The 19,621-nt window shown below is 42.1% G+C and overlaps 1 protein-coding gene across 2 annotated transcripts in view; it reads right to left on the bottom strand.

The window, feature by feature from the left end:
- Window positions 1-153: 153 nt before the first annotated feature.
- slc1a7b (solute carrier family 1 member 7b) overlaps window positions 154-19,621 on the bottom strand; it is a 29,079-nt gene continuing 9,611 nt past the window's right edge. Inside the window, exons 2-11 of one of the 2 annotated variants that reach the window (XM_010864151.3) lie at window positions 16,644-16,723; window positions 12,658-12,873; window positions 11,466-11,508; window positions 11,076-11,310; window positions 9,961-10,060; window positions 9,060-9,293; window positions 8,570-8,764; window positions 3,812-3,946; window positions 3,582-3,681; window positions 154-1,370 (exon numbers count right to left, since the gene is read on the bottom strand). In XM_010864151.3, coding sequence (XP_010862453.1) covers window positions 1,098-1,370; window positions 3,582-3,681; window positions 3,812-3,946; window positions 8,570-8,764; window positions 9,060-9,293; window positions 9,961-10,060; window positions 11,076-11,310; window positions 11,466-11,508; window positions 12,658-12,873; window positions 16,644-16,723 — 1,611 coding nt within the window. In that variant the 3' untranslated portion in view covers window positions 154-1,097. The remainder of the gene's footprint in view (window positions 1,371-3,581; window positions 3,682-3,811; window positions 3,947-8,569; window positions 8,765-9,059; window positions 9,294-9,960; window positions 10,061-11,075; window positions 11,311-11,465; window positions 11,509-12,657; window positions 12,874-16,643; window positions 16,724-19,621) is intronic. The other variant, XM_034293889.1, reaches the window with a different exon arrangement.

Genomic DNA, 19,621 nt, shown 5'->3' with positions numbered 1-19,621 from the left:
AACAATGTATAATCTTTATCCTCCTGCTATTTAACTGAATTTCTATTATCACATCTGAAAGACAGCAAAAGACAGGTTTATCAACGGTTGTTAGAAGGTACTTGAGGAGAAAAAGAAAAATTAGAATACATCCAAAAGAGAAAGCACATGAAATGAACAAAGCATAAAACATTTTATTACAGTAGTATATCAGCGCACATAAAGATTGAGAAGCATTCATTTGAAGACAGAGTATAACATCCATGGTAAATCACGAACCAGTAACCAGGTGTTTAGCCCTTGAAAGCTCCTCTTTCCCCACCCTTGAAACCAGCCTAGCACTGGCTTCATTAAGGCAGAAATAAACGAGAGTGAGGAAGGGGTCGTTCTTGAAAAGATGAACACATCTAAGGGTTCGACATGTCTTGTTTTTGTCTCTTTCCTGCTAATTTTTGTGAAAACTATACAACAACAAAAAATCTACTTATTAATATTATAAAATTAAAATATCAAAGACAATATCTACAAATCTCAGACAAGTTTTACAAATATGTAGACATTGGTGACAGTGGCATGTTCTTCCATGTTCTTCCACCCCACACAAATGGCAACTCCACACAAAATTGAGCATCTTCTCCAATGCAGCTATGGCATGTGCAAGTTAGTTAGGGATGTGTACAGATGGTCTAGACAGTGAACAGCAAATGCAGTATACTTCTTTTAGCCTAAAAAAAATGATGGGCACAGTGCTTGATGTAACTTATTCCAATTTGTGTTATTTTATATTAAAGGACTCTTCTATGGACGAATTACTGTCAGTTTTCAAAAAAGCATATCCTCACCTGTACAGCTCTGCATCCGCTGATAAGAAGTAGTCTTGTCGTAAAGTTCATGTTCTTACAAACATAACCAAATATTTCACTCGATCAGTCAACAATATCGATTCATTGTAAGATGGGATCCATCCTTGTTTTGTCTGTTCATCTATCTCCACCTCTGTGAGTTCCTGTGCCTAGTGTCATTTCATTCGGACATACTGAACTTTGAGATAGCCAACTGGTTATGGATGTGCGGAGCTTTTCACATTTGTTGAAATGAATGGTGCTAAGGAATGGGGGCTATACATTGGTCTCTAGCCCATTCATATCAATCGCACAGTGACCCTTATCCTTTTTCAGCTGCCTTGGGGGCACCGGAGGCTTTTTCCTATCTGGAGGGTGTGTGGGCCGCACCCCTTCCTCCAGCTGTATGAGGCGCTCCACATTGGGGGGAACGGCGTCTGTTTTAACCCCTGTCTCTGGGGGACGTGAGGCAAATCTTCCGTTGTTGTTCTGACAGGTCATCGGTTGCTGGGTGTTTTTCACAGGCTTGGTTTCACAGATCAGAGGCACCTATGAGAGAAAGAGAACGGGGTGCAGATGGTGAGATTGGAAGAGTGGTGGGAGAGATTGAGAGAGATAAACTGAGGGACAATGGGAAGAAAGCAAGGTAGATTTGAGAGACGGGTAAGCAAAATAGGTAGAAAAGGTTGAAAGGAAAATGGATGAAGGCACAAGTGGGAAACAGAGAAACATACAGTATACACAGAAAGAGGGAACCTTGGGGTAAAATGAGACATAATACAACATGTAATGACCTTTAGCATACGCAGTTGTGTTCAAAGGTATTTTCCCTCAGAATTCTAACACATTTATTGGGCTGACACATATTTGTAGATAACAAAGATCTTGTCTGAATGTATCCCTGAATTCGAAATCATTTGAAACAATAACTGAAAAACTCATTTCTTTTTTCTTATGAAATCACATCCCCTAAACAGCGAATGATATCCTTCAGATCCTCAAGTTATTGTTTTTCACACCCTCCATTCCTGCTGTTCTGAGAAATTGGCATGTAGCTACGTTATGTATTTCTGTATACAACCCCGTTTCCGAAAAAGTCGGGATGCTGTAAAATTTTAATAACAACAGAATGATGTGACAGTCATTGAAACCCTATATTTAATAGAAAATAGTACAAAGACAACCTATCAAATGTTGAAATGGAGAAATATTATTTTTTCTTACAAAATATATGCCCACTTTGAATTTGATGCCAGCAACACGTTTCAAAGAAGTTGAGACAGAGGCAACAAAAAACTGGAAATGTTGTGTAATGCTAACTAAAAAACTAAACCTGGTGCAATATCACACAACTAATTGTTGTAAGGTCAATTGGCAACAGGTCAGTAACATGATTGGGTATTAAAAGATCATTCCCAAAACTTTTTTATCTGTGTTGGACTATGGTGATATATTGTATATGCATTCATCTGTTAAATGCCTTCATATGATTGACGCAGCCTATCATGCATCGCTGAGATTTATTACTAATTGTAAAGCTGGCACCCACCACTGTGAGCTGTACTCTCGTGTAGGGTGGCCTGCTCTGGCCACACGGAGGCTTTGTCATTGGTACACATTTATATATAAGGCTATTCTTGGTGTGCTTCCATCCTATTTATGTTCACTTCTTATGAAAAAAAGTGCTGGTCATTATTCTCTCCGTTCTCAGGCTGTTGTCTTGCTTTCTGTCCCACATGTAAGTACTGAGCTGGGTAAAAAGGCCTTTGTTTATTCTGCTCCCTTTACATGGAATTTGCTGCAGAATAACTTAAAACTCAGTAAATTGATTCCTTTGAGTATTTTTAAGATAAGAATGAGGTGTTTTGAGTTGAACTCCCTCACATGTCAATGTTTTTAATTGTGATTTCCTTGTAAGTGCATAATTGGCTTTCAAATTGTTTCTATTAATTTATTTGTCTTTATTTTTATGTTTTGTTGTGTCTTTGTATGTATGTAATGATGTGATGTAATTTAGCTTTATCTTGGCCAGGTCTCCCTTGCAAAAGAGATTTTTAATCTCAATGGGCTTTTCCTGGTTAAATAAAGGATAAATAAATAAAAAATAAAATTCCAGGGAAGATGGGTATGTCAGAAGACCATTCTGTGAAAGACTGCGTGGGCAAACAGTGCAACAATTGTAGAATAACGTTTCTCAATGTAAAATTGCAAAGAGTTTGGAGAACTCACCATGTACGGTACATAATATAATTAAATGATTCAAATAATCCAGAGAAATCACTGTATGCAAGGGACAAGGCCAAAAACCAATATTGGATGGATGTGATCTTCGGCTCTCAGGCGCAACTGCATTAAAAACAGACACAATTCTGTAGTGGACATCACTGCATGGGCTCAGGAATATAATATCATTTCTCAGTTTCAACATTTGACATGTTGTCTTTGTACTATTTTCTATTGAATATAGGGTGTAAATGATTTGCGTGTCATTGCATTCGGTTTTCCTTTACGTTTTACACAGTGTCCCACTTTTTTTGGAAAGGGGGCTTGTACTATTTTCAATTAAATACAGTCATTTACAACAGTCACTTACAACAATTAAATACAGTATGTATAGGGATAAATGATTTGCACATCAATGCATTCTATTTTTATTTCCATTTTATGCAGCGTCCCAACTTTTTTGGAAACAGGGTTGTAGGTCCAAAAAATCTAATGGCTGCAGAACCATATTGCTGTAGTATAGAGTCGGCTACTCACCCCATCTCCTTCTTTTATGAAGTCTTTTCTACAGATGTGGGCCATGATACCTGTGGCTAATGCGTCCCCCATCACATTCACCATAGTCCGGAATCTGTCTCTGGATGCAGGTGAGGGGCAGGAGGCATGTTTTCACCATGAGAGGTTTATGTGTCTGAGCATGGGAATATGACACAGTTCTTCCGCAATCAGTGGCTGACTATGAAGGATGTGGAGCCCAAAGTACTCACAATGCCCAATCCACCGCAATGATGAGAGTGATGTCATCGGTTGGCAACCCAACTGATGTTAGCACGATCACCATGGTGACCAGTCCGGCCTGTGGAATTCCTGCAGCACCGATACTGGCGGCTGTGGCTGTGATGCTGAAAGACAGACAGAAGAGGAAAAAATACATACAATAACATAGTGTAACACATTTATTTAGCAAATGTGTGAATAAATTATAAAAACGTCTAGCATCACCTTATGAGTGATGACGAAAATTTCCATTAAAGAAAATCCTGAATTTAGAACTAACATCTTTCAAATTTTAAAAATTCCCCTCCATGAACTGCCACCTTAACGTGGTGGAGGGGTTTGAGTACCCGAGTGACCCTAGGAGCTATGTTGTCTGGGGCTATATGCCCCTGGTAGGGTCTCCCAAGGCAAACAGGACCTAGGCGACGGGTCAGACAAAAAGCGGTTCAAAACCCCTTAATGATGAGAACAATTTTGAGGTCTGTGATGTCGCCCGGTATGGCGCAGCCGGGGCCCCACCCTGGAGCCAGGCCCGGGGTTGGAGCTCGTACGCGAGCGCCTGGTGGCCGGGCCTTTCCCCATGGGGCCCGACCGGGCTCAGCCTGAAGGAGCGACGTGGGGCCGCCTTCCCGTGGGCTCACCACCCACAGGAGGGACCATAAGGGGCCGGTGCAGAGAGGATCAGGCGGCAGTCGAAGGCGGGGGCCTAGACAACCCGATCCCTGGACACGGAAACTAGCTCTAGGGAAGTGGAACGTCACCTCGCTGGTGGGGAAGGAACCTAAGATTGTGCGTGAGGTTGAGAGGTTCCGACTAGAAGTAGTCGGGATCACCTCTACGCACGGTTTGGGCTCTGGAACCACACTCCTTGAGAGAGGATGGACTCTTCACCACTCTGGAGTTGCCCATGGTGAGAGGCGGCGGGCTGGTGTGTGTTTGCTTATAGCTCCCCAGCTCTGCCGCCATGTGTTGGAGTTTACCCCGGTGAACGAGAGGGTCGTTTCCCTGCACCTACGAGTCAGGGATAGGTCTCTCACTGTTGTTTGTGCCTACGGGCCGAACGGCAGTGCAGAGTACCCAACCTTCTTGGAGTCTCTGGGAGGGGTGCTGGAAAGTGCTCCGACTGGGGACTCTATCGTTCTACTGGGGGACTTCAACGCCCACGTGGGCAACGACAGTGACACCTGGAGGGCGTGTGATTGGGAGGAACGGCCCCCCTGATCTGAACCCGAGCGGTGTTCAATTATTGGACTTCTGTGCTAGTCACAGTTTGTCCATAACGAACACCATGTTCAAGCATAAGGGTGTCCATCAGTGCACGTGGCACCAGGACACCCTAGGCCGCAGGTCAATGATCGACTTTGTTGTCGTTTCATCTGACCTGCGGCCGTATGTCTTGGACACTCGGGTGAAGAGAGGGACGGAGCTGTCAACTGATCACCACCTGGTGGTGAGTTGGATCCGATGGAGGGGGAGGAAGCTGGACAGACTCGGCAGACCCAAGCGTACTGTAAGGGTCTGCTGGGAACATCTGGCCGAGTCTCCTGTCAGAGAGATCTTTAACTCCCACCTCCAGCAGAGCTTCAACTGGATCCCGAGGGAGGCTGGAGATATTGAGTCAGAGTGGACCATGTTCTCCACCGCCATTGTCGAAGCAGCCGCTCTGAGCTTTGGCTGTAAGGTCTCCGGTGCCTGTCGAGGCGGCAATCCCCGAACCCGGTGGTGGACACTGGAAGTAAGGGATGCCGTCAAGCTGAATAAGGAGTCCTATCAGGCCTGGTTGGCTTGTGGGACTCCTGAGGCAGCTGACGGGTACCGGCAGGCCAAGCGGACTGCAGCCCGGGTGGTTGTGGAGGCAAAAACTCGGGCCTGGGAGGAGTTCGGTGAGGCCATGGAGAAGGACTATCGGCTGGCGTTGAAGAGGTTCTGGCAAACCGTCCGGCGCCTCAGGAGAGGGAAACAGTGCCCTACCAACGCTGTTTACAGTAGAGGTGGGCAGCTGTTGACCTCAACTGGGGATGTCGTCGGGCCGTGAAAGGAGTACTTCGAGGATCTCCTCAATCCCGCCGTCACGTCTTCCATTGAGGAAGCAGAGGATGAGGGCTCAGAGGTGGACTCGTCCATCACCCGGGCTGAAGTCACAGAGGTAGTCAAGAAACTCCTCGGTGGCAAGGCACCAGGGGTGGATGAGATCCGCCCTGAGTACCTCAAGTCTCTGGATGTTGTGGGGCTGTCTTGGTTGACACACCTGTGCAACATCGCGTGGCGGTCGGGGACAGTGCCTCTGGGATGGCAGACCGGGGTGGTGGTCCCTCTTTTTAAGAAGGGGGACCGGAGGGTGTGTTCCAACTATAGGGGGATCACACTTCTCAGCCTCCCCGGGAAAGTCTATGCCAGGGTTCTGGAGAGGAGAATACGGCCGATAGTAGAACCTTGGATTCAGGAGGAACAGTGTGGTTTTCGTCCGGGCCGTGGAACACTGGACCAGCTCTATACCCTCTACGGGGTGTTGGAGGGTTCATGGGAGTTTGCCCAACTGTGTCTCTTGCAGCATCCTGTGGAGAGTGCTTCGGGAATATGGGGTCCTGGGTCCTTTGCTAAGGGCTGTCAGGTCCCTGTACGACCGAAGCAGGAGCTTGGTCCGCATTGCCGGCAGTAAGTCAGACTTTTTCCCAGTGCATGTTGGACTCCGGCAGGGCTGCCCTTTGTCGCCGGTTCTGTTCGTAATTTTTATGGACAGAATTTCTAGGCGCAGCCAGGGGCCGGAGGGTGTCAGGTTTGGGGACCACACAATTTCCTCTCTGCTCTTTGCGGATTATGTTGTCGTGTTGGCCCCTTCAAACCAGGACCTTCAGCATGCACTGGGACGGTTTGCAGCCGAGTGTGAAGCAGTGGGGATGAGAATCAGTATCTCCAAATCCGAGGCCATGGTCCTCAATCGGAAAAGGGTAGCTTGCTCATTTCAGGTTGGTGGAGAGTGCCTGTCTCAAGTGGAGGAGTTTAAGTATCTAGGGGTCTTGTTCACGAGTGAGGGAAAGATGGAACGGGAGATTGACAGACGGATCGGTGCATCTTCTGCAGTAATGCGGTCGATGTATCGGCCTGTCGTGGTGAAGAAAGAGCTGAGCCGTAAGGCGAAGCTCTCGATTTACCGGTCAATCTACGTTCCTACTCTCACCTATGGTCATGAGCTTTGGGTCATAACCGAAAGGACAAGATCCCGGATACAGGCGGCTGAAATTAGCTTTCTCTGCAGGGTGGCTGGGCGATCCCTTAGAGATAGGGTGAGAAGCTCGGTCACTTGGGAGGAGCTCAGAGTAGAGCCGCTGCTCCTCCACATCGAGAGGGGTCAGCTGAGGTGGCTTGGGCATCTGTTTCGGATGCTTTCAGAACGCCTTCCTGGGAAGGTGTTCCGGGCCCATCCCACCTGGAGGAGACCCCGGGGAAGACCTAGGACACGCTGGAGGGACTATGTCTCCCGGTTGGCCTGGGAACGCCTCAGTGTCCCCCCGGAAGAACTGGAGGAAGTGTCTGGGGAGAGGGAAGTCTGGGCATCTCTGCTTAGACTGCTGCCCCCGCGACCCGGCCCCGGATAAGTGAAAGATGATGATGATGATGATGATCTTTCAAATTACGTGCATGCTATCTTATAGTTAACAAGTGTTCTGAATATTTAACTATGTTTTGTTCTGGGTTTGCACAGATGGTCAGATATATTTTCCACAAACCTGTTGTTAACTGGTTACATTCATGTTTTTCACAACAGATATTTCAAACCAATATACAACGTTGACCTTAAAAGTCAAAAGACCAATTTAGTGAAAATAAATACCACATTTTGTCTGTCTGTTTTAATGCAGCCTTGACATGTAGTGTTTTTGAGAGATGGATCTGTGAGCTGAGATGATTTACAATGCATTAGTACTACACTGTAAATATATATCATACACAGCTCCGGAAAACATTGCGACCACTGCAACAAGTTGAAAAGGAAGGTTTTGAGTGAGGAACAGAAGGGTTCAAATGAAGAGACCACTGCAAATTGAATTGAATTCCTCACTCAAAACCCTCCTTTACAACTTTTTTGGAAAGGAAAGAAAAAGGTGCAGAGGTCTCTTAATTTTTCCGGAGCTTTGTACATCATACTGTATGTATAATATATATCTCTATATTTATCTATCAATCACCCATATTGCCATCCTTGACATTACATCCTTACCCTGTTCATGTTAAAATTAACAAATACACTGACTACACTAGTATACACTTTCTGACCTAAACTTGATAAATCAAGTTAATGATGATTTAATGACGTTTTTAAATCAAATTCACAATGGGCTGTCAACCTTTTAGGAACAAAGGTCAGATCAACTCTTACAGTAAAACCTAAAAACTTCCATCGCTAACTTCCTACTTCCAAACTTTTCAATGCCAAGGATTTCCTGGGACTACAAGACCAGGTTACAAATTTGCCCGAGGAGCCATTGGAAGTAGTCGTGCTGCAGGCCCTTCTGATGTAGCTTTAGCACCCCCTGACTAGATTCAGAAATGTAATTTCAGCTTTTGTATGCCACCAATGCGTGCACGTGGTTTGTCTGTTTGTTGGTGGAACACGACTCACCCTGACCGATGGGCGTGCATCAACCATTTGTTTGTAAGTGTGATGTGCGTCATTACGGCAGATAGGCGTGCGTCTGTCTGCCCAACAGCAGTTGCCAAATACAAACACTTGAAACCCAAACTGGTACCTGATAGTAATGATTTGGCCAAAGTCCAGCTCATAATTGTTGACTTGGGCAATGAAGATAGCAGCCACGGCCTCATAGAGTGCCGTCCCGTCCATGTTGATGGTCGCTCCCACGGGGAGCACAAATCGAATGATCCGACGGTCGATGTGGTTGTTCTCCAGTAGGCACTTGAAGGTGATAGGCAGTGTGGCAGAGCTGGGGATTGAAAGATGAGTACAGATGGAAAAAGAGGAAAACAACAAGAAGAAACCAAATTTATTTCTAGTTATCCACGGTTACTTCCTTAGACTAAGAGTAAGATATCTAACAATTACTATCTACTTTCATCACATTAGGGAGAACAGGTGGTGCATTTGGAGCATCTGTAAAGTTTGATGATTAACTGCAAAATATCCTGTTGTTTGTAGCCATGCCACAGGCACTACAGGAGTGCAAACAGGTGTTGAAGGCCCGATCTAGACGATGGGATGGGGTTGTTTTTGATGGTTACCTGGACGATGTTGCCAAAGCAATGAGCAGGGCCTGCAGAATGCCCCTGATGTAGACGATGGGGCTCTTCTTGGTGATGAAGAAGTACATTGCCGGCAAGATGAAGAGGCCATGGAGGATCAGGCCAAACACCACTGTGACAGCGTAGAAACCCAGCTTCTTACCCATGGCCGACGGGTCGCTCATCTCTAGTATCTTACCGGCAACCAGGAACACAATCCCAAATGGGAAGTACCTGGACATGCCAGGAGAGGGGAATCATGAATAAATCCAAATGTACACTACCGTTCAAAAGTTTGGGGTCACTTAGGAATGTCCTTGTTTTCGAAAGAAAGGCACATTTTCATTCCATTAAAAGAACATTAAATGAATCATAAATACAGTGTAGACATTGTTCATGTTGTAAATGACTACTGTAGCTGTAAACCGCAGATTTTCTATTGAATATCTACATAGGGGTACAGAGGCCCATTATCAGTAAACCATTACTCCTGTGTTCCAATGACACGTTGTATTTGCTAATCAGTTAATCATTTTAAAAGGCAAATTTATCATCATAAAACCTTTTTGTAATTTAGTTAGCACAGCTGATTTTTGTGCTGATTAAAAAAGCATTAGAACTGTCCTTTAGAGTAGATGAGTATCTGAAGCATCAGTAATTGTGGGTTCAATTACAGATTCAAAATGGCCAGAAACAAAGAACTTTCTTCTGAAACTTGTCAGTGTTTTTTTGTTCTGAGAAATGAAGGCTATTCCATGAAAGACATTGCCAAGAAACTGAAGGTCTCTTACAACACTGTGTACTGTACTACTCCTTTCACAGAACATAAGGATGTAGCTCTAAATGCATATTCACTATTTGAATGTGTTCTGGAGCAGTTATAGAGTAATCAAGTCCTTACCAAATGACGATAGCAACAATTTTCAGGACTGCCTCATTGAGACTCTGGCAAAAGTTGACCAAGGCACTGCCATTAGGCCCCATCCTGCCCAGCATAATACCTGTACAGCAAGTTTCAAGTTCCACATTTTTAACAGTCAAAAGAACAGAAAAAGGTCCAGGATCATTCAAAGAAATTCTTACTTGCCAGTTCCATTAAGACAGTGAAACAACAATACTGACAATGTATGACTGGTAGATACAGTGTGAATAAACGTAATAGTTGTATTTATCTGTTATTTAACTAGGCAAGTCTAATTTGCAATGAAAACCTCACCAACGGCATACAGTTGCAAGAGGACAGGAAAATACACAACCGGATAAATAATGTAAAGAAAAACAATTATACAAAGAATAAAATACATAGAAAAAGTAAATTTACATCTAAATTACATTATAAACACCAACAAATATATACTTTATGGATACGTTTGACGATTCAGCAAGAGCATAGATCAGATAGCTGCTTGGTTAGTTTGTTTAACAGAGTCAGGAGTAATAGAAGTGAGACATTACGGGTCTTTTGCAATTTGTTCCAGTCATTGGTTGCAGAGACCTGAAATGAATGAAGACCAAAACACAAGTGTAGGTTTAAAACTAACCAGTGTGAGATCTACCAGAGTGCAGGTTACTACTACCACACTTTGATACAGCCAGAGCTTTAGACAGTGTACACGGTCAGAAAGATCAGGCCAAATCAGGCCAGTCTGTCTTCTGAGAACCCTAGATTGCTGAGTCTTTCAATTAAGATGTGATTTTTGGCTCAAAAGCCAAGGCATTAGCCAGATCAATGAAAACAGCTGTATTAAACTGGTTATTGTACAGTCTATATGATGTTGCTTAGGGCCTTTGGTGATACTTAGAAACACCTGTGGCCAACTCTGAAGCCTGACTGTACTGCAGAGAGATTGTGTTGAAATGGACAGAAATAAAAGTTAAGTTAGTCTGCTTTTGCCTCATATTCGTATTCGTATTTTCATTTGCCTTAAGTGTTCAGCAGGAGAAGGTGCAAAGCAACAGTAGTCATTAAGACAGTTAAGAAGTCTGTACATGTTGGCGAGTGAGTGTGGTTCTTACCCATGGTGGCTGAGAAGATGACAATTCCAAGGACATTCATTCCATCACTGGTTCCAGGGAGTGTTCTGAAGTATACATCTGGAGGAGGTGTCAAGTCCAGGGAGAAGTTCTGTATGTCTGTTCCGTTGTCATCCTGGATACCGTAGATGAGTGTTCGGCGTGTAGTGGACTCTGAGAGGCTCATACTCACTGTGGTCTTTGGCGTTTTTATAATGGGAACATTTCTTGTACGGTACTGTTAATATGAAGTGGAGCACACAACAGGGTATTTGAATACTTCTTGAATTACAAGCCTTGAACTAATTAAACATTAAATCACAGTAGAAAAATGACAACTGAAGTCAACTCATTATGTTGCTCAGTAAATTTGAACATTTAAATGGTTCTCACCTGTTGGAATGTGGCTTGAACCAAGTTGGAGGGAAACATGTTGCTGGAAAGGAAACAAACAATTTAATGTACAACAAATACAGTAATATATTAATCTAATAAATGTCTATAGCAAAATCTATATGATATTGACAATAGTTCCACTCTGGGTAATATTCAGGGTTATTTTCTTATTTTGTTTGTTTTTATATCTCTTTTAAGCTACTAAAAAATAACATACAGTTTTCTGAACTAATCCAATCTGGTAGTAGTTGGATGTATGCTACGTGTTACTGAGATAGAACTCTCGTGTTTCTTGTGGCTATTTAATTAGCAACATCAACTTTTTAAAATTCCTTGTGTTGGGTGTTGGAAACTTGAGATCAGGTAATCCTCCCCATTTCTACATAAAAAGCTGTTGTGTTTTGAAAAACCAAGTGGGCGCCAAAAAACTACATCTCTGGATATCAAATGTCTCACAGTCCTATATTTTTTAGGTACCCAGAAGTTTATATCAAAAGAGTTGCATTGGCGGGGTTAAATTGCTGTATGATACTTAACCTATGTTCCTTACCCTATAAAGACAAACCAAAAAATGCTACATTGTTTTACTTTTAACTTTTTTCTCACTTTTCAAATACAATACAATAAAAAACACATACATAAAATACACAAATTGTTTTATCAGATGTATTTGTGTCTATTCAGGAAAGCCATTAGTTGAGAAACCAAATGGAAAAGATTTAACACCAAACATTTATTGTAGTTTTAACAGAATCCCTGTGAAGGCTTAATTCCAGGAAAGCATTGCTCAGACAATTCCTTTGACCACAGGACTCCAACCAGAAACATCTCAAGGATGATCCATTAAAACATTAAGGACCTGAATTCTATTTCAAGTGTCATACATACAAAGGGTCTGAATTCTTATATAAATGGGATATTTCTGTTTAAAAAAAAATCTGAATGTACTGTATTGTAGGTCATAAAAAAAAAATCTGAATTGGGCTCTATGCAAACGCAGAACAACATTTTGTTTCATTATCTAAATATTTTAGTTAAATAACAAAATGTGGAAACATTAAAGGACTCTGAATACTTTCCAAATGCACTATAATAGTAATAAGTAGATTTCAGGGAACATTACAATAAATTGTTTAGTTTACTGGACGAGATCTAGCAGTTACTGTAAAGTATGGTTGAGTCATCTTACCGGATAAGGTCTAGCAGGGCGTCAGCTGAGCTCATTATTGCCTTGCCACTGTCCTCAGAGTCCTCCTTTTGGGCTGCTCCTCCAGGGTGGATGATAGAGACCATGATGATGCCTACCACCACCGCCACAAACGTTGTCCACAAGTAGTAAGACACGGTGATCAGGCCCAGTCTGCTGGAACACTTAGCATCCAGGGCGGCTAGTCCCGACATCAGACTGGAAGAGTCAAACCATTTACGAACAGCAGGGGGAAAAGAGGAAGCATCAGCAGTCAACCAACTGTTCATATTGATTCCTCAGCTGCTTTCCCCTTCAGGCAGCCATACTCAATAGGAGGGCCGTGGGACGAATCTGGAACCAAAATGGGTCTGGATGTATAAAAAACCTGGATTCAATTGGCAACATCCCAAAAAATGTTTTACACATTAATCTGAGTAAAGCTTTCACTTGAATAGTGATTGAAGGAACTGCATAGAATTCTAGCAACCAGGAAATAATCATGGGATTTTTTTTGTCCCCAGCTGCCATTGCATCAGTGATGCTGACGGAAGAGAGAAGGGGGAATTTATATTTCACCAGAACAGCCTTCTACAGTGAGGGAAAAAGTATTTGAGCCCCTGCTGATTTTGTAAGTTTGCCCACTGACAAAGAAATTATCAGTCTTTGATTTTAATGGTAGGTTTATTTGAACAGTGAGAGACAGAATAACAACAAAACAATCCAGAAAAACACATGTCAAAAATGTTATAAATTGATTTGCATTTTAATGAGTGAAATAAGTATTTGATCCCGCCTCAGTCAGAATAATTTCTGGCTCCCAGGATTCTTTTATACAGGTAACGAGCTGAGATTAGGAGCACACTCTTAAAGGGAGTGCTCCTAATCTCAGTTTGTCACCTGTATAAAAGACACTTGTCCACAGAAGCAATCGATCAATCAGATTCCAAACTCTCCACCATGGCCAAGACCAAAGAGCTGTCCAAGGATGTCAGGGACAAGATTGTAGACCTACACAAGGCGATAATGGGCTACAAGACCATCGCCAAGTATCTTGGTGAGAAGGTGACAACAGTTGGTACGATTATTCGCAAATGGAAGAAACACAAAAGAACTATCAATCTCCCTCGGTCTGGAGCTCCATGCAAGATCTCACCTCGTGGAGTTGCAATGATCATGTAGGAATAGGAACGTTAAAGAATCAGCCCAGAACTACACGGGAGGATCTTGTCAATGATCTCAAGGCAGCTGGGATCATAATCACCAAGAAAACGTACCCTATATCTGAAGAATTATGTTCCCTGGGAACTATTGTAAAAACTGTGATTACCTTCTATGCCCACATATCTGGTTGCCATTACATCGGTCAAGAACGTAATATATTTAGAAATATAAATCACATGGTATGGTAATCAAGAGTTTTGTAGAATTTCACCTATCCAAATACGGCAATTTAAGTAGACCATCCCCACTCAACATCCCCACTCAACATCCCCACTCAACATCCCTACTCAACATCCCCACTCAACATCCCCACTCAACATCCCCACTCAACATCCCTACTCAACATCCCCACTCAACATCCCTACTCAACATCCCCACTCAACATCCCCACTCAACATCCCCACTCAACATCCCTACTCAACATCCCCACTCAACATCCCTACTCAACATCCCCACTCAACATCCCCACTCAACATCCCTACTCAACATCCCTACTCAACATCCCCACTCAACATCCCCACTCAACATCCCTACTCAACATCCCCACTCAACATCCCCACTCAACATCCTGACTCAACATCCCCACTCAACATCCCCACTCAACACCCCCACTCAACATCCCCACTCAACACCCCCACTCAACATCCCCACTCAACACCCCCACTCAACATCCCCACTCAACATCCCCACTCAACATCCCCACTCAACATCCCCACTCAACATCCCCACTCAAGCCAAATCTGTTGTTTTTAAAAGAATAATACAATTCGAAAACCTGTATGGAGAGTGCCGCATGTGGCCATTCAAAATGTGACTGGATATATAACGTTCTTGACCGACGTAATGGCACTAGATATGTTGGCATAGAACGTTATTGCAGTTTTTACTGTAGTTCCCAGGGAAAGCAATCCTTGAGATATACGGTAGAAAACATTTGGTAACACATTATGCCATGAAGGACTGAAATCCTGCATCGCCCGCAAGGTCCCCCTGCTCAAGAAACCACATGTACAGGCACGTCTGAAGCTTGCCAATGAACATCTGAATGATTCAGAGGAGAACTGGGTGAAAGTGTTGTGGTCAGATGAGACCAAAATCGAGCTCTTTGGCATCAACTCAACTCGCCGTGTTTGGAGGAGGAGGAATGATGCCTATGACCCCAAGAACACCATCCCCACTGTCAAACATGGAGATGGAAACATTATGCTATGGGGGTGTTTTTCTGCTAAGGGGACAGGACAATATCACTGCATCAAAGGGACGATGGACGGGGCCATGTACCGTCAAATCTTGGGTGAGAACCTCCTTCCCTCAGTCAGGGCATTGAAAATGGATTGTGGATGGGTATTCCAGCATGACAATGACCCAAAACACACGGCCAAGGCAACAAAGGAGTGGCTCAAGAATAAGCACATTAAGGTCCTGGAGTGGCAATCCCATAGAAAATCCGTGGAAGGAGCTGAAGGTTCAAGTTGCCAAACATCAGCCTCGAAACCTTAATGACTTGGAGAAGATCTGCAAAGAGGGGTGAGACAAAATCCCTCCTGAGATGTGTGCAAACCTGGTGGCCAACTACATGAAAACATCTGACCTCTGTGATTGCCATGTTTTGCAGAGGGGTCGAATACTTATTTCACTCATTAAAATGCAAATCAATTTATAAAAATGTGTATATGCATTTTTCTGGATTTTGTTGTTGTTATTCTTTCTCTCACCATTCAAATAAACATTAAAATGATGGACTGATAATTTCTTTGTCAGTGGGCAAACGTACAAAATCAGCAGGCGATCAAATACTTTTCCCCCTTACTGGATATGCACCCAAAATTATATCTAGTGAGTCAATGTTGTGAAATAAATTCAACTATTCCTGTCCATATATTATAAGACTTTTAATATATTACACTGCAAAAAATCGACATAATGCTGCTTTAATTATGGTAGGTTTAGTGGGCTCTTTTTGTAAAAGAGCTTTATTAACAAATAGAGAGCAATGCGTAGATCTGCAGTATAAGCCTTTAAGAGGGCTTACCTACATTCTGATACAGAACTAGGTGAATATGTCTTCTAACCCAGTTTCCTGTAATAAAGCATGGTGTCCTGTGATAAAACATCCAGTGTTTTGGCAGTTGCATTCGTAAAGATGACATTGCTGTAGTCCATGAACAGTAGAAATGTTGACTAAAGGGTCTGCTTTCTACTAATAAGCTAAAGGCATGGCCAATTTCTATTTATTTTCTTCTTACAATAGTTAACTTACCGTTGCTTTGTAAAAGACAAATTGTCATCTATATCCACAACATTTAGGTATTTTACTGTGTGCTCAAAACGTTGTTATCAAACTAGTTTGATAAAGATTTTCAGTAAAACAGTGACGATAGACTGAAGACCAAAAACTCTTTTTTCTGCTATCATCTTATAGGTAATTGCACTCACCTGACATCCCAAGTCTGAATCAGTTCATAAAGTGTTTGACTGCCAGGTTTGGAGCATAATATATCTTTGCATTATGAATTCTTTCAGTGATGGAAAGTGAAATATTTGTTGTTAAAAACTATTTAAAAAAATTGTATATGGTATATGGTAGCATTTGGGTTAGGCCACCTGCCTAATAAGAAACATTTTTGAAGCCAACTGTCCAAATACTTTTGGTACCATATGAAATAATTAAGAACTATATAAATGAAGCAATATAATTGCCCCTGACCATATTTTCTGACAAAAATCAACCCGTGGCTGAATGTATGGCTGTTACTGTAGCCTACCTGGACACAACAAGGGGAAGGATCAGCATCTTTAACATCCTCATCAGTAGCTCTCCAGGAAACTGGAAATACTTCACTTCCTGTAGTAGGATGAAAACAAACAAGAAGTTATTTAGGACATTCTCTCTCATAGGCTGTCACACAGATACTCATCATCTTCGCTATGCCACAGTTTTAATACATTTGTAATTACCTTTAAACTGTGGTTAGGTACCAGTAATATAGTAGAGACTGAGTTGAATCATAAGTCCGCAGCAATAAGACTTAATTTGTTTTACAAGAACTGTCCATATCAAATGCATGCCTATATCACAAACACAAAAGTATCCCTTCACATCAATTCTCTTATTTTCTCCCACACTTCTTAAATGCTTTTAATATCAGTATTACTATTATTACTAGATTCTAGGAAAGGAACTTGTAAGTAAACATCTTTCAACTGTGGTATTTTATTCATGAAAAAAAACCGTTAAACTTTTGATTTTGAAACAACAACAGGGAATTTCAGGTATAATTACTGTATAAAACAAATAAGAAATGCTCACAATTCTCACAGTGAAATTATAAATTAAAAAATTAGTATTGACATTACAAAGATTATGCTGTACTCAGTGGTATTCAACTTCAGTCCTGGGGACCGAAACATCTCTAGCTCATGTTATAGCACTGCCTCTTGTGTGCATGTCCAAGATGTAATTCATTGTGGAATGCGTATTTGTACACAAATCAACTAAAGTTTAGATTTTAGACAAAAGATCTTCCTCTTCTCTGTTATTCAAATCTGAAATCAAAACCAAAATATTTTCAACCTGCCTTAACAATTATTAATGGCCCCCTCTTTCCTTCACAGGGGTTAGATTAATGAACAACAATCACCAACGTTAGCAAAAAACGTGCCAGTTTTATTAAATGTTAACACATTCATTGTGCTGTATCTGTACGTGATTCCTGAACACACAGGATATCCAAGGAGATCAAGGAGATTTCAAATGCTGGCAGGAAACATTCTCTGGAGAGGGTTTCGAACTACCATTGTACCAGCATTTTCTTTGTCCGTAAAGAAATATCATGTTTGTAGTGGGACAAACATTCGTCACTAGATGACCAGTACTGTCAATCAAATAATCTTGAATGGCATTAGAGCAGCCTGTTTGTCTGCTGCCTGGGTGCAGACTACTGTACAGAACATGTTGGTTAATTCATACCGTGACTTAACCAGATATTTGGTACAAATAAAATGTATCTTGCTATCATAATAAGATTTTAGTCAATCTATTACAACAAAATAGTTTTTACAGTTAAATTGTTCCATGCTAATGTTAATGTTAGGCTATAAATATGATATATTGGTTTTGGAGTGTCAGAGAGATGGACAAAGATCAGAAACTCAATCAAGAGCAGTAGGGGACAGACGTAGTTAAAGTTAAAATATGTTTGTGTGTGTAGAGAAGGTGGAGAGATGGAGAGGGGAAGAGAAAATAGGGTAAATGATAATGACAGCTAAAGAGCTTTTCTGCCCTGCATTAGGACGAGATAGCTTAGTTTGCAATGTAAGAGCAGGATCAGCACTTGCGTATGGTTGGCGCATGAGAGGATGTTTGTGCCTGTACATGTGACTATATGTAATGTTTGTGTGTGTTATTTGACCCACTTGTGTGTGTATCTATGAGGGTTTGCTGGGACAAGCCAAGAGGGCAACCGGGGTTGGACTCATTTATAACAGCCAAGTGTGACAGGAAGGACAGCCAGAAGGACTTAGTAAAGTAACATAATGTCTAACCCACTGACACTAACTCCCCGCACATCCAAACCTTCTGGATCGAGTCGACAAACCACGCATCTGTGAGTGCCTGACTCCCAGTGTATGTAACATCATCCAAAATCTGGCAAGACAGTGATGGTGTTTTTGTTGAAGCCTTTGTAACATAATCTGTAACCATGCAGTGTCTATTAGCACTCTGCCAGGACAATCAGGCAACAGTTATTAAGGGACAGCACAGCCTTCGTCTTTAGCCTGTGGGGTTTTGAAATGAAAGCAGAGCATATGTGACAATGCAAGGCATATCTAGCAATATGAAGGTTGACTGTCTACCAGGGAGAATTCAGCAGTTTCTGTAGGTTTCCTGTGTTGTGAATTGAAAAGCCACTTGAGCACTAACATCAAAAAATAAAATCAATGGAAGTGTTGTGGAAATAACCAGATCAAGGGATGGGTGTAAAAGATATGAAATGCTCAGAATATTCCTTGAAGCATATGTTTGGAGACTGGTCAGAGACGTTAACAGGAGGTAGAGCTACACCCGCTACTGGAAATCACCCACAGAACAACGTTACTTCTTTAAAGCATGGTGGTGGCAGCCTCATATTATAGAGATGTTTCCTCATATTCAGGAACGGACAGTCAAGATACAAGGAACAGTTAACAGAGCAAAATTGTCCTTGAGGAAATTTTATGTCCTCTGTATGAAAGCTAAATAACCCAAAGCACAGTGGAGTGGTAAACAAAGTAAATGTCCTTGACTTGCCCAGTCAGAGCTCCAACCCATAATCAATCAAACATTTCTGGCATTATTCAAAGATCACTGTCTATTGATGTTCCCCAAAGAACTTAACAACATGGTCAACTATTGCTAAATTTAGGAGTGCAAAGTTGGTAGAGATCTAGAGTCTATCAACTGCTAAAAAAGGCTGAAGAATGTGGTTTTGGAGTTGGAAATTAAAGAAACCCCAAAGACATTGTATGTGTGCTCATTTTACACTGTTGACAAGAAGCCCATAGTTGACAACCCTTACCCAACGCTATGGCTAGGCTACGATAAACCTCCAGAGAAGAAACGTTGACAACAGTTACAAAAAGTCACTGAAAACATATTGGCACCAGGTCAGTGTTTTCATTTCACCAACCTTGTAAGCAATATATACTAGCAGACACTAATAGTGATTCATGTTATTAATCTGTTTATTCACTGCTGTGACAT

The sequence above is a fragment of the Esox lucius genome, chromosome 8, assembly GCF_011004845.1.
Source record: "Esox lucius isolate fEsoLuc1 chromosome 8, fEsoLuc1.pri, whole genome shotgun sequence".
NCBI lineage: Eukaryota > Metazoa > Chordata > Actinopteri > Esociformes > Esocidae > Esox > Esox lucius.
This window is presented reverse-complemented; position numbering and strand designations above follow the sequence as displayed.